Source organism: Gavia stellata, chromosome 10, assembly GCF_030936135.1.
Source record: "Gavia stellata isolate bGavSte3 chromosome 10, bGavSte3.hap2, whole genome shotgun sequence".
In the NCBI taxonomy this organism is placed as follows: domain Eukaryota; kingdom Metazoa; phylum Chordata; class Aves; order Gaviiformes; family Gaviidae; genus Gavia; species Gavia stellata.
The window spans coordinates 35,753,557-35,768,245 of NC_082603.1; the positions used below are offsets into that span (position 1 = coordinate 35,753,557).

General features: G+C 41.9%; 1 protein-coding gene across 1 annotated transcript in view; it reads right to left on the bottom strand.

Annotated features, from left to right (window-relative positions):
- Positions 1 to 4,137: 4,137 nt before the first annotated feature.
- Positions 4,138 to 14,689, bottom strand: part of NEGR1 (neuronal growth regulator 1) — a 293,934-nt gene continuing 283,382 nt past the window's right edge. The window contains exon 7 of the mRNA XM_059821760.1: positions 4,138 to 4,268. Coding sequence (XP_059677743.1) covers positions 4,144 to 4,268 — 125 coding nt within the window. The 3' untranslated portion in view covers positions 4,138 to 4,143. The remainder of the gene's footprint in view (positions 4,269 to 14,689) is intronic.

Here is a 14,689-nt window from a genome sequence, read left to right on the forward strand (position 1 = left end):
AGGGTGCGTGGCCCCTCTTCCCGCAGCGCTGCGGGAGGAGGGGGCACCCAGGCACCTTGCTCTGCCCTGGCTCAGGGCCACCCGAGGGAGTCAGGCGTACAAGGGGACGTGGAAGGGGATGCGATGAGCCTTCGGCAGCACCGCGGCGCTGCCAGCCCCCACGGCAAACCCCGCGAGCAGGGCGACGCATTGCCAGTGCTGAAATGTCAGGCTAAAGCTTATCCTTTTCCTAAACTTCCTCACATATGTCAGTTTATGCAAGAATTTTAAAGTTTTTTAAGATTCTTTTAAAAGAAACTGCTTTTTTTTTTTTCTTTTTCTTTTTTCTCCAAAGAAACAAAACCTTCCATGGCAGGCTATGAAATATGGATTATTTACCTCCAGACTGGGCACTAGTCTGATCCAGTCTTAGAAGTAAATGCATATTTAGTCTTTAAGGCATATTGTTTATCCATGTAAATACGTATTTTGGTGTACACATTCTTTATAACACAGTTATGTGGACTAAGCGGAGATTTTAGTAGGCATAACATTTACCATTGTTTGTCTAGAACGCTAGCTCTGAAAATGTGCAAAATGCAGCTTTTACTGGTGATGGTTTTTAACACTCCTGTATCTTAAAAACAGCATAGTTTCTAAAAAAAATATATATATTGAAAAGTTTAAAAAAAGCTGTCTAGCTATGAAGGATACATTTCCTGCCAAGTTATAAAGCCTTGAGAAACTGCGTTTGTTCAAGAAGTTGTGAGACATCCTTTAATTCAGTATTAGTATAATATCACGATCAGCAACTGTATAATTAGAGCGTCATTGCTTCTACGTACGTCACCGATGCAATGGTAATTGCAGACCTGAGTTATTGCACAAGTAGGAACTTAAGGTGTTACAGACTTTGGGGTTTCCAATGTGGACAACAATCTTGATATAAATATTCAGTTATACTGCTTGGAGCTAAGCCATTTATTTTTCACGTTCGAAATGTGGGAATAAATATAATAATATTTGCCCGACAGATATGAACAGTATGGGTTAATCCTTTGAAGAAGCATAGAACACATACCTTCAAACAGTTGCCTAAAGCAAGTACACCCCACAACTCAAAGGGTCGGTAGATTCTGTAAAACGTTGTGTTCAATTTGCAGCAGTCTGCACCGTCCCTTTTGGAAGAACATCCCAATAAGTCCCAATCTGTACAATTACCAGTTTACCGCATGGAACAGATTCACCAAGAACCAAGTTTCTTTATTTGATCAACACCGCCTACAGCTCCAATCCTGCAAAAATTAAGGTCGTTTGACTCTACGTACTATGTCTGTTGAATTAACCGGTGCATAAAGTTAAGCACGGCTGTATCTCTTTGTAGGACTGGAGGGCTGAGAGGGCAGAGTCTCATAAGCAGCCTTCAGGAGACTAACCCTACAGACACCGAGGGCACACGGCAGCGTGTGCGCAGTCCCGGCACGCCTCGTGCCGCGCTTTGCACACACGCACACACACACACATGTCCACTGCTGAACACGCAGGTCTGACTGATATTTAAATACCTATTTCATCTAAGGAAATGCCATCGGCACCTAGATATGTTTGCGGTTTTTTTTTTTTTTTTTCCCTTTTTCGACTTGACAATAATTATGTCCCCCCAAATCTAAGTGAAAATTCAGAGATGGGACTGAGTATCTTGTCCATGTTATCCAGTGGCTCTACCTGGTACGAATGCAAACAGTCTTAATTTTTTTGTTGTTGTAGTATTTAATAAAGCTGCTGTTCATTCTATTCTGTTGCTGGAAGTATCAGGTTCCAGATATCAGGAATCACTGAAGTGAAATATATCATCGAAATACATAATTTGATCCAGCCACAGTATAGAAGCATCTCCCAGTTTCATGTGAGACGAGGCATATGAGTTGGGCTCTGCGTATCCTTTTTTCCTTCTTCATAAAACTGTACTGACATGATACTTTCGGCAGCACCACTGTTTCTAGCGAATGGATTCTAACATATAGCACTTTAAAGCTGCAATACAAGAGAGATCAGAATATCAGGACTGGGTATAGCATAATTTGTATTGGGTTTATACTACTTCCTTAAAGAATGAATTTTGTCATGTTATTCAAGGTTTTAAAAAATGCCACATTTCTGAAAATAGTAACTGCTTAGCACACGGCTGTAAATAATACGATCGGAATAGTACGATCTGTCACTGAACATACAAGCAGAGTGACCCAGGACATTTTATTGCCATATTTTGGGATCAACATATTTCTGTTTATACCCTTTATCAGTAAGGACAACAGATTCACTGCATATTCTGTCTACAGGTGAGCATGGGATAGTATGTATTGAGACTAGCGAAACTCAGAGTCTGCCTTTTCAAAAACTGGAGTATCTGTGAACTGGATTTGGAACTGCTGAGTGCTCATCTGGTATTGCTTGCTACAAAAACCTATCGTTAGGAGAAAAAACGTTGTAGTATTATAATTGTGTCGCCTACTGGAGTTCATATACAAAACAGGGGAATAATAACGTCGATAATGGTTTTCTTATTCTTGTCATCAATAGTGTTCCGTAAGCAAGTCAAGATCTGTTGGGGTCACCAGGGGATCTTGCATTCAAGGGCTGTTGGCCATAGTCATGTCCCAGCAGTTTACGCAGATGGCATTTTTAAATTCAGCCGTAAACTGTGAGCAACGTTTTGTGTTAATGCTGTCCGGGGCTGTTTAAAAAAAGTTAGTAGCATTATATGCTATTTTGAAACTTGATCCTTCACGGAGTGAAATGAGAGTGTTATCTTGATAGACTGCAGTACTAGGAAATCGTGAATGAGGACTTAACTGCTGTGGTAAGATATTAGTACATCGGTAATGAAGTTCTGTCTGTAAAGATGATTCTATCATGAACGGCAACATGCACTTCAGTACAGTTATTGGAGTAACCTCGTTTTAATATATATATGTATTTTATATATATATATGTATATATATAAAATTCTGCTTGATACTTCATGTATTTTCAGATATCTAATATTTAAAAGCATCCTTTATCATTGCTAAATTAGCCAAACCAGTACAAAATTAAGTGCAAGAAAAATACCAATTCACATAGTTTTTGCCAGTAATACAAAAGGGACTATTCAGCTTCTCACATTTACAGCCATTTAGGAGTTTTGATTTAGAATGACTAAGGGAAACGTTTCTACATTCAAACGATGTCTCAAAAGAATTTGCGTTCTGTTTTGTAATGGGAAACCTAGTTTTTACAGAGATCGCCTACTGCTTAGTCGTGGTAGATGGAAAACATAAGAAGGAGTTGGTGCTATCCTTGCCTGATTGCCTAAAAACGTTAAGTCTGAAGCAGTTTGATGACCCCCCGGAGATGGGAGAGGAGGTTTTCCTTTTAGCCAATAGCACCTTTGTCCTCAGCTGGAGATTTGTTATGCTCAAAAGGATGCTTTAGCATTTCCCAAACACATTCCAGATTTGTTGGAGAGGAAGAGGAAAGTAGTGTTTCATGAAGGCACACCCATGCTGAATTTGCAGGAAAAAGGAAAGAAACAGAAAGCAGTACTGCACAATGCAGTTATAATACAATGCTCATTCTTGAAACCTGAATATCATGCTAGAAGAAAGTCTAGATATGTGTAATATTTTGAAGAAATATTTTGAAGGCAATATAATTTGATTTTTTTTATCAAAAAAGAAAAAATGTTTCTGTGTAAATGTAGATAGAATGCTATTTAAGAAGGGAACTGAATATTTGTATTGCAGCCTTAAAGAAGCACATTTTTACTGCAATATTTTTTTTTTTGTAAACTACGGTCTGCAACTCAGCAGACCATGACTGAATGCTTTTGAAAACTTGTAGATTACAAACATGAAATCACAATTAATATCCTCTAAAAGTAATTTCAGAGCTTTCACGTCTTAAAAAAGGACAATGTGTACTGCTTCACAAGGTAATGCAGCTAATCAAAAAAAAGGAGTAGAATTAAAGTATTTACATAATGAGCAATTCTACAGAAGGCGATCATCCCCATGTAAGCACTGCTGATTATATCCCACGCTGCTTTTAACAAACTCTACCAGATTGGATCCAGTCATCAGCACTTTCAGAGAATCCTTAAAAGCCTTTTATGGGTCTTTACACTTAGTGCAGAATGATGTTCTTCAGGTAGAATATGCTGGTGAGGGAGGACAGTGTCAACACAAGGTACCAGCAGGAGAAGAGGACTTCGGCGTCACCGGTGATCCCGTACTGGGCTGTACTGGGAGCTGCAAAGAGAAGAAAAAGAGGTTAAGTGAAAATTTCCACTCTTAGACCCCCACATTCTTCGTGTTCATTAGTTCTTCTAAGGTAACTATTAGGGCAGCAAGAGCATCCTTCTGAAGACCAGAGAAAATGCTGCAAAGGTAGCCAAGCCCTCCTGCTACGGAGGGCTATGTTCGCTCAGCAAACATCACTTTTTGTTTTAAAGAGGCTAAATCATTATTAAGGCAAGCATTTAAAAATGTGAGTGCTTAACATCAGATGAGCGCTTCATGTTTAAACAGCTGAATAATTTATCTGTTTTTAAGTTACTGAGCATTAAGATCTCCACTGAAATCAATGAGAAGTGAATATTTTTAGCTCTGTTGGAAAACAACTCATTTTCTGCCTAACTTTAGGAGCCAAAGTTTGACAATTTTGCTTAGCCAAAGAGATTCATATTTACTTTCAGTCTCTTTGAAGAAATTGTATTTACTTGCTTTAATACAAAGCCTTCTCAAATTCCTAAGTAAATATTACAGTAAGTGCATGCAAAAAAGAATTAAAATAGAAGAAAACAGTGTCGAGAAACAAGTGAGGAGACAATCATTTGCAGCAGCTGTGAGCATCTGCTGGCTATCCTGCCTGCGGCGCGGGAACAGACCCGGGCAGAAACCGACGATTTTGTTCTCGAAAAGCCCCAGGCAGGAGGAAGGAAAAGGACCTGTTACCTCACCCTGCACTGCGCCGAAGCTATCAGGATGATTCTATGGGGATGTTCGGCTGCTAAATAAGCACTGTAGGCTCACTTTGGCCTGCAGATTTCTGTACAAAATTTCTCTCAAATCGAATATTTTTCTTCTATATGATGCACAAAACCCCGACCTCTTACAGACGTACACAGCATCCTGTGCTCTTTAGTTGAACACTGGTATCAAAGGTTTTGCTTTCCAGACTATATGAATACAATATAGATTATTCTAAAACGTAATGTCCGTGCAAGTCTTGTATCGAGTGCCATTTCTACAAGCAGGCGCCGCTTATGTTAATGGCACTTTATTTAGATACAAGTTGCAGAATTTGCTTTTTTGACTAGACTGACCCAATGTCTCCCAGAAACATGGATGGAGATCAGCTGGTGGGTGCTGAGCAAGACTGAGCCAGCCTGGTGCCCATGTCCTGGTGCTCAAGGCCTTTTCCTTGCAGAGGACAGAGGTGTCAGAAAAGCAGGAGGAAAACGGAAATTTCCAAGCTCATTCCTGATGACCCATCTTGAGTGAGCTCGGGATGCTCAAAGCCAAAGGCTTGGCTGCAAAACGGAGAAACCACTAACGTGTTTCACGAAAAACATGAGCCATGTGTGGACAAAGAGAAGAGGTCGCCTCGGAGCCCAGGGCTGGTGGGGCCTTGGATACCATGTGGAGGATTCTGCCCCTCCTACAGGATGTCTCCTTTCACCCCGTTACATTGCTGTCCCGAGATGTCCTCAAGGCACTGGGCTATCTGGACCAAGAACACCACGAGATGGTCTGAAGAGGAGACTTCAGCCAACAGCTCTACTCTGCAGGTACATGGGAGGCGGCTACACAGAACAGGTACCAACGGTGGAGAAGACAGTTTCCCTGGGGCCAAGCCAAAGCTTGTTCCACCACCTTGCCCAGGAGCAAGGCACCTCCGACAGCACCGCTGCCCCTCGCCAGTGCTAAGTCCACCTCTGGAGTGGACTTACACCTTTGTAGTAAGCAAACTTCAGCAAATCCTCATGCGCTTCCCTTTTGGGCAGAGAAGAGGAGGAGAAATAAAGCATCCCTGATGGCGGACATGAGCCGTGCTGCTGGCGTGTCCAGGAGGGCTGCATGGTGCGGGCAGGATGGAGCCCAGGGAGGAGAGCAGGACCTCGCTTGGCGGCGTGTGCAGGGAGGAGCCGTGCTTTTGCAGAATGCAGTCTCCTAAATTTCAAGTCTTGTTCACTCTGATCACTAAAACATAAACATCCCTTTGCTTTCTATACAGAAATCTGAGCTATGTGCTACCGGGTCCATTTTCAATGTATGACATTTTATTAGGCGCAGAGTATGTGATAAAACCAAAAATCATTCATTTCCCCTCGCCATGCAGAAAGGTTCAGGTAATAAAAAAATATTACAAGACGAAGCTTGATTTTGAAGCTTAGTTTAGTGACTTATAACCATGACAAACTGCAGGACAGGGCGCTGTCTTCCCATTAGAAAGGAACTTTCTGTGATAAGTCAGTATGACAAATCAACATTTAATTTATTACAAAAACCAGGCTCGCAAGCTGAAGCATAGCATAGGTGGTATTTCATTTTATCATATTAAAAGAGTTTCCCCAACGTAAAGATAATTTGAACTACGGTGGTTATAAAAGCGAGTGGAAAATTATGTAAATCTGATTTCCTGCATATGAACCAGTACTATCTTTCTAAAGCTTATTAAATCATATCTGGATTGTTTCAGCACAAAGGTACTAGGTGAATTAATGGGGGAAAAACACATAGACTTGGGTAGATAAGAGGAAAGAGTTATGGTTCCCAAAGCTGGCTAACCAGAATTTGATGTGAAAGAAGCCTGAAGGAGAAGCAAATCTGGACCCGTTTTAAGTGACTGGACTTTGCTGGGTTTGAATAAACTGCCCCGAGGGCTGAGTTCACGTGGCACAGGGATGCCAAATGAGTGCAGGGGCTGGTTTTGCAGATCCATGAGCCATATCTTAGCCCTGTTCAACCCCACCCTGCCCCACACCTCACCTCCACTGGGGAGCTAGGGTGTCAATGCTATGGCTGGGTCTGACAAACAAGATTTCACTTCAAAAAACCATTTAATAAGCTCTCTGAGTTTCTTTGAACCTGTCTTTGGCGTTACAATAAAGAATGAAATCCAGCGGTGCTGCGTGGCTTCCAGGTTCACGGGGACTGATGCTCTGAAAGGCTTAAGCTGAAATTTAAAATTATTCTCCAGCCCCCCTAATACCTCTTGCATTTCCTCAGATTCCTTTCAAGAGGGAAAACTGGTGCAAGCCTGCTGGAATTAGGGTCCGCTGATTAGTACCTGCTGGGTACAGCTTCACTTACTGAGACCTGCAGCGACATTTGCTATCTAAAACCAAAATCAACCTGGAGCTATTCACATTTGTGTCCCCATGGCCCCAAGAGTCCCCCCGAACAAAGACATTGCTGTCATTGTGGAAATGTCCCCAAAATCCATGGTGTGCCACCAGGCAAACGGATCAGAAACTGGCTTTAAAGGGCTTTTTTTGGAACTGCATACTGCAGGTTTAAAAAGCCAGGCTATTTTAATTCAAACTGGAACCAGTAGCTGGAAAACATTTCACAGAATCACGGAATCACAGAATCACTACGGTTGGAAAAGACCTGTAAGATCACCAAGTCCAACCACCAACCATTTGCTATATGCCTGTGCAGGACCAGCAGTTCAGCACGGGCATCACGGTGCGCTTCTTCAATCCTTTAATTCATCCATTGGTGGGAAAAGCCTGACTGCTCTTCGGCTTGCTTTAATAGTCTCCTTTTATAATCAGCAGCCCGACTTAGAGCACCCTTTGGGCAGCTCGGCTGGCAGAAACGGGCAGGGCGCTGCCTGTGTGTTCAGCTGGGGAACAGCCGGTTGTCTCGGGTATGACGGATGGTGGCTTATTGATTGGGAAAGTCTTGCCAGATCATTGTGCCTCTTAACTTTAATTTGACTTCTGGAAATCTCCAAGTGTATCTAGCCTCCAAAGTGAATTTATAAGCAGCTGTCCCTCTCTCACTGTTAGCGGCAAGCGGGTTGCATCAATTACAAAGTCGTGGTAAGTCTATTGGATGGCATACAGTTTAAAATGTCGTGCTTGGCTCTTAAAAATTCTTGAAAATTAACAAGCTTCTGCAGTCCTTCTCTTTTTCACCTCAGTATTTTGATTAACTTTGCCTGTGGCTCCCTGAATGCTTTGCTGGCAAAAGAAAATTTTGTTCCTAAATATTAACAAAATTCTGTAGATCTTTTGTGGTGTTTTACAAACTGTAAAAAGCAAACAAACTTACTTTTCAAATTTAAAGATTCTTACTATGATCTGCTTAGTCATTAATCTAGAACGAATAGTAATTTTTTATAAGTACTGAGTAGTCTTTGCTTTCATTATCATTGCTGCTTAACGCTAGGCAAGGTCCTTTTGTACTTGGACTGGTTAATTTTCATAGGGTTTTTTTGAAGGTTCGCTATGTCAGACTAAAACCCTTAGTTTAGGAATGAATGAAAAGGTTTAAATGTTTGACAATAGCATAAAACTCACAGCTGCTTTTTTTCCCCCCACTAGGATCTTATCACTGAATGTCATTGTTTTATACAGACACACAGGCTTGCAGTCTTAATATTTGTAGAGCGAGATAATGGTGGAGGTATGTATGATTAGGTATTAAATAAAAGCACAAATTACTTGACTCCCTGATTACATCTGCAGCTATCCTAGGCATTTCCATCACACCAATCACCACCATTATAACGGAACACTCTGTTTATAAGTGTTTTTACAGCGTGTGAAGCTTCTGGTTCACGGAGAGGGGAAGGAGAACAGCGGCTGGCCCACAGAGAGGTATTTATCTGGCTAAAGATTCCCATCCAGAACAATGTCTTGGTAACTATCTGAAATAGAAACCAAGGTCAGACTGCTTGGCTCCCCTTGTGCTGATCTGGTGGTGCAAATTCAGTTCAGAGCCATGGTGGTGGTACCTTAAAAGACAGTGAATTTCCATCTAGCCAGAAGATTAACATGAGCTTGATGAAAAGTCTGATGTTCGAAATATAAAATGACCTAGGATGTAGAAGGTGCAATAACTTTAAAATATATCAGCTTCGGTCATTGAGGGATAATAATTTCCTTTCTTGCTAATGGATAAGTCCTTAAATTTTCCTCAGAGCCCGCCAAGCAGCGTCCTGCCTGGTAAGGCAGGGGCAGGGTATCGAGCCGAGCTGTGCACACGGCAGTGACGCTGAGGAGCTGCCAAGGGACCCGCTGGGCCCTGTGCGTGCCCTCTCCCAGAAGACGGCTCTTCCCCCGCGGATCTCCGCGGGGAGCCCCGTGCTCCTTGGGATTTGCAGTCGCCACCTCCCCGCTGAGGGTAGCCCTCAATATAGACATACGGCAGTAGGTTCCAGAGACGGATTTTGTGTGCACGTGCTGCACCGTGTCCTCATAAGCGTTACCAGGTTTGTCTAATCCCCCTTAATACATTAAAATTATCAGTAGATCTGTGTCAGCCGTTGCTCTTGTTGCAGCAGGGACAGAGACACGTGGAGAAAGTTTCTGCTCTCGTTCCCCCCTTTGCTTTGTAACTCCCTGTGTTATTAGTTATGGACGTGTCTGTTTCCCACTTTTGATGAGACCGCATCTAGCATCGTTCCTGGGAATCATTTACACGGTGTCAGTCCTGCGGAAGGAGAAACCCCTGCTAAGGTCGGGACTCGCCGTGCCCTCCACCGCCGTCGGAGCACGACCGCGGGCCGAGGTCCCTATGTGCATGCCTCTGAAGTCCACGTGCCCTTATCAAGCTCTCCTTTTTTTCTAATTTAGAGATTATTCTACATAATCCTAATGTTTTATAAGAGTTAGCAGTTGTGAAAATATTTAAGCACGCTCTTAGCACAGATCGGATTATATTCAGACATCTCTCCTGGTGGCGAATGGAAAGGAACAAAGGAATATTATATCACTAATTAATACAAGACATTAGGAAAAGTACTACGCTGAAACATGCAAACCAGCATTTCCTAACACCAAGGCCTGCATAACCAGAAATAATTATAAGCTTTAATGCTGATGTCTTGTAGACAAAGGCATGGACCTCTTTAGGTTGTCTGAATAAGCAAGGCTAATTCTGTTAAGTGGATTATGCAGAGAGATGTTAATAAGCTTTTCATTTAACTATACTCAGGTTAATGATTTATTATAGGAAAGCCTTAATAAACAGTTTTTTTGTGCAACATTTAAAATATACAGAGAAGGAAGGAATAAACTAACTCAAGGTCAAAGCAGTAAGAAAAAAAGATGAAAAAGACTGGGCTGTCAAAAATGTTTTTTTAAAAGAAAAGATTGCAAGATAATGGGACTCTGAAGGCTCAGCTGAGTCCTACAGATAACATCTCTAAATATTGTTACACTTGATGTTAGTTGAGGATTTATGGCTTTGGAGGAGCGGGTCGACAGTCTATAAAAGACTGAATTAGAAAGCAATGGTTTGTGATAGGAGAGGTAATCTGCTTGGAGAGGGCTAGAACAGGCTTACGAGTGTTTTGACCAAAGGAAAGTTTGTCAAGAAGAGAAGCCTCGCTCTGTGCCTCGGAGGCCAGGCGGGACTGGAGAAAGCTTGACCTTGGGAGAACAAAACCTTAAAATCTGGCATAAAAATGAATCCGCAAAGACACCGATTTGTTTAGTCTTATGCAAATGCAATCATCCCCAAGGCTAAGCGCCCGAGACAGGAAATTTACAGTGATGGAAAATTCACTAGTGAAGTTAAATAGATAAATCTGAACAAGGAGGCTCTTTTGAAGTGTGTGCCAGATGGAGACTTTGATTAAACAGAGCTTTGACCATGATAATAACACTTGGAAAATGCTGATAATTTAAGTAATGTTGAAATGCATTTGGACCGTGTCTGTGGTAGCTGGGAGCTGGATGTGGTGACTCAGAGGTCCTCTCCAGTATGACGTTCCTCTGTTACTGGTATGAATCACTGAAATTCCTTTTAATGAGAGAGAAACGTACAGCACTGCCCAGGCCAACATCCCCAGAACACATTTGAAATGCAAAATGCTTATATTTTAAATAAAGGCATACATTTGCAAGAGATTATTTTCTAAGTGATGTACGGTCAAAATGTTTTGCTTACCCCATCAAAGAAAGTCAAGTGAAGAAATCAGTGAAGAGCTACGCAGCCCCGGCTTTCGGCAAAGTGAAACACATTTTGTGTGATGGCTTACAGGGCACTGAAAAACGTTTTTACTGAGTGTGACAAACTGTTAGACGAGGTAGCGCAATGCCACTGGACGTGCCCTCGCCTGTGCACAGTGCTCATTTGCCTCCCCAGTCCTTGCTAATTAAACCATAAGGACAAGGATTACGCTGGGAACAAGGGAGGAACGTGCTGGGGGACACTGCCTCCATATAGCATCATCTACATCAAATAAGTTAGTATAGGGAACAGCCAAATTTTGCTGTTAATGCCTGTGCAGCCGTTCTCTGGGTCGCGTGGGTGTAATTTTGGGTAGAATTTTGCTTTTGTATATTTTCTAGCCAGGAGTTGCTCAGCACTACCGAGACCAATATATCTGAAAATCCGTGAGAAAGGAGACAGGAAAAACTGCAAAAGTTGTCCATGAGCTAACTCTGCCCGGACGGATTTATGCAACTTCTTCAGCTTATTGTAAGACAGAGCTGTAGAGGATATAGCCAAAAACTGCGAGGTTCTTAAAAGAGTGGCTTTGTCATTCTCCAAAATGTGAGTGGTGGCAGGAAGATTCGGAAGATGAGCCCCCCCAACAGACCGATGGAATTGGTAAGAGAGGGGTATTGTCATATCCTATTCCTTGGCATTCACACAAGGCTGCTGTGAGATGCTGTAAAAGGAATGGCTTATGCTGATTTGTTTCTTATTTCTAATTTGAATGAATAATGCAGCATTTTTTGAACTTTAGAATAGGAATACAGAGAAGAAAAGATTATTGCTATAACTGCAGAAGCAAAACCCAACTATTTGTTGCACTAGAATACTAAAGCCTATATTTTAAACACTTGAGATGACAGACAGGCCATCAGCAATGTGTTAAAGTGAAATTATTATCCCTGTGTGTGTTTGCACGTATCTCTGTGTAAGCACAGGAAATAAGAAAGAAGCATTTCTTGTTTCAGTCATAGAGAACCCAGTTGTGATATGCTCTGTATCTAATTCAAAACTGGTTCTTTACACTGATTCTGACTGAGTTAAAATATAAAATATGATATTTACAGGACTAAAAAGAAAGTCAAGCAATCAAAACATGATAACGAGCTCAGCCACCCAGTATTGTAATTTCCTAATTGTGGGGATCTTTGCCTGGGAATTTGGGTTCCTTGGCTGTGGAAACGAACGTCCAAGGAGGCAGCAGAAGAGATACACTTCCCTCCCTGCCCTCCACAATAGTCAGAGTCTCCCTTCCCCTTCTACCCACTCACAAAATAACTCATGCTAAATATTGTAAACAGCAAAGTACTAATTTAAAACCAGCTAAAAATACACACAGTAATGTAAATTTTAAGCAAGATGATTTTTGCTTGCTTATTAATGTGATGGGGCGTGCCAGACACATTTTGCAGTTGTTCAAACTAGACCTACTTAGTGAACACTTAACAGCTGCATTTCATTAAGCTTATAGAGAAAGCAAGACCATAACTGATGGAGGTTGTTAACTATGTGCAAAAGGTTTTTAAGCGTCTTAATTTCTGTTCTCAAATAACTCTCTGGAACAAAGCATTTCCAAAGTCAGCAACTTCTCAAAAGTACTTAGTGCAGGCATCTCAATATATGTGTTATGGATATGGAAGCACCTCCAACCCCCTTAGGTTGACTCACCAGCGAAGTGTTATCTTGCAAACAGAATTGCTCTCTTTTCTAAGGAGAGCATCCCATGCTCAGGCTGAAGAGGACGCGGTTAAAGATCTAGCCATCAATTCGGCTGAGTTGCGTTTGGAAATACAGTCCTGGGCTGGGAAGACTTTTGGTGGGCAGCAGCAAGGAGCAGCCGTGCTCCGTGGGTAGTGATGGTGCCAAGGGGTCATTGAATTGAGTTACCTTTAAGTTTTTTGCTGTCTCCTCTTTGCTTTCCCTCAGTTTCACTTTGTTGAGACCTGCCTGGGTCAACCACCTCTGCAGCCTCTCTCCGATGAACAACCCACTTTCAAAAGCTGTGCCAACAAACGGAACCCTAAAATTATATTGTTTTTCTAAAACTCATTCCTCCTTCCTGTCAGCTTCCAAAATCCGATGTTTTATTTTCCAAATTGTCATTGACTCTTCTCATAGAAATCCAGGTTTAAATCTGATGGTTATTGTTCACAGCAAAAGATTTAATGTAAAAAAAAAAAAGGGGGGGGGTGTATTTTAGAGAAACAAACATCTCTAATTTTTCAAACAAAGAAATGGTGAGTAATTTTTCCAGCTAATTTGTACTTTAAAAAAATCACAGTAATTTGATCTTATGTAAAGTTACAGGTGGATTGACAAAATTTGGGTAACTTAATTGAGAGAGGGTAAGATAACCTTTTAATTCTAATTAAATGGACAAAATTGTTGAAGAGTATTTAAGATATCAGAAGAAAAAATCCTATCCAAGAAGGGAGGCACATGGAATATCTTGCACCTAGGCACAAGACCCTGATAACTCAAAAACCTTGATTTTGGATGTTTTTACTTCACGTGCCAAGGGAATCACTGTGGTCCGCAGTGTCAACAGGTGCTTTTTGAAGAAGTTCAGCATCTAATTATTAGTGATATGATAGTTAGAGACCTACAGAAGCTATTAACATTTTCTATTCATTCAGTATACGTACACCATTGAATTGTTAAAAAACAGTGATACAACCCAGAATCACAGAATCACACACTCACTAAGGTTGGAAAAGACCTGTCAGATCATCGAGTCCAACCACCAACCCAACCCCACCATGCCCACTAAACCATGTCCTGCAGTGCCACGTCCACACCTTCCTTGAACACCTCCAGCGATGGTGACTCCACCACCTCCCTGGGCAGCCTCTTCCAGTGCTTCACCACTCTCTCAGGAAAGAAATTTCTCCTAATATCCAGCCTGAACCTCCCCTGGCACAACTTGAGACCATCTCCTCTTGTCCTGTCACTTGTCACTTGGGAGAAGAGACCAACACCCACCTCCCCACAACCCCCTTTCAGGGAGTTGTAGAGAGCGATGAGGTCTCCCCTCAGCCTCCTCTCCTCCAGACTGAACAACCCCAGCTCCCTCAGCCGCTCCTCATCAGACTTGTGCTCCAGACCCCTCACCAGCTTTGTCGCCCTTCTCTGGACACGCTCCAGCACCTCAATGTCCTTCTTGGAGTGAGGGGCCCAACACTGAACACAGGATTCTGTGTTCAGAACCCAAACTACTGCATTTGAATACATTTGAATGTAAGCACTTTATATTGCTACTGTTTTCACAATGAAAAGGTATTGTTAAAACTTTATTACCTAGATGTGATTTGTTTCCAAACTTGCATTTTAAATTTCAGCATACGGTTGCCGATAGAAAAGTCCCCATTTACAGGCAATTATCACACAGTGGTACCTAAACCCCTCTGTAGTTACTGCTCACTCTAATGATACGCTCTGGCTGCTGTTCTTACTCAGCAGTGTTGGTAAGTGTGGGCTTTTCAATGGGAGCC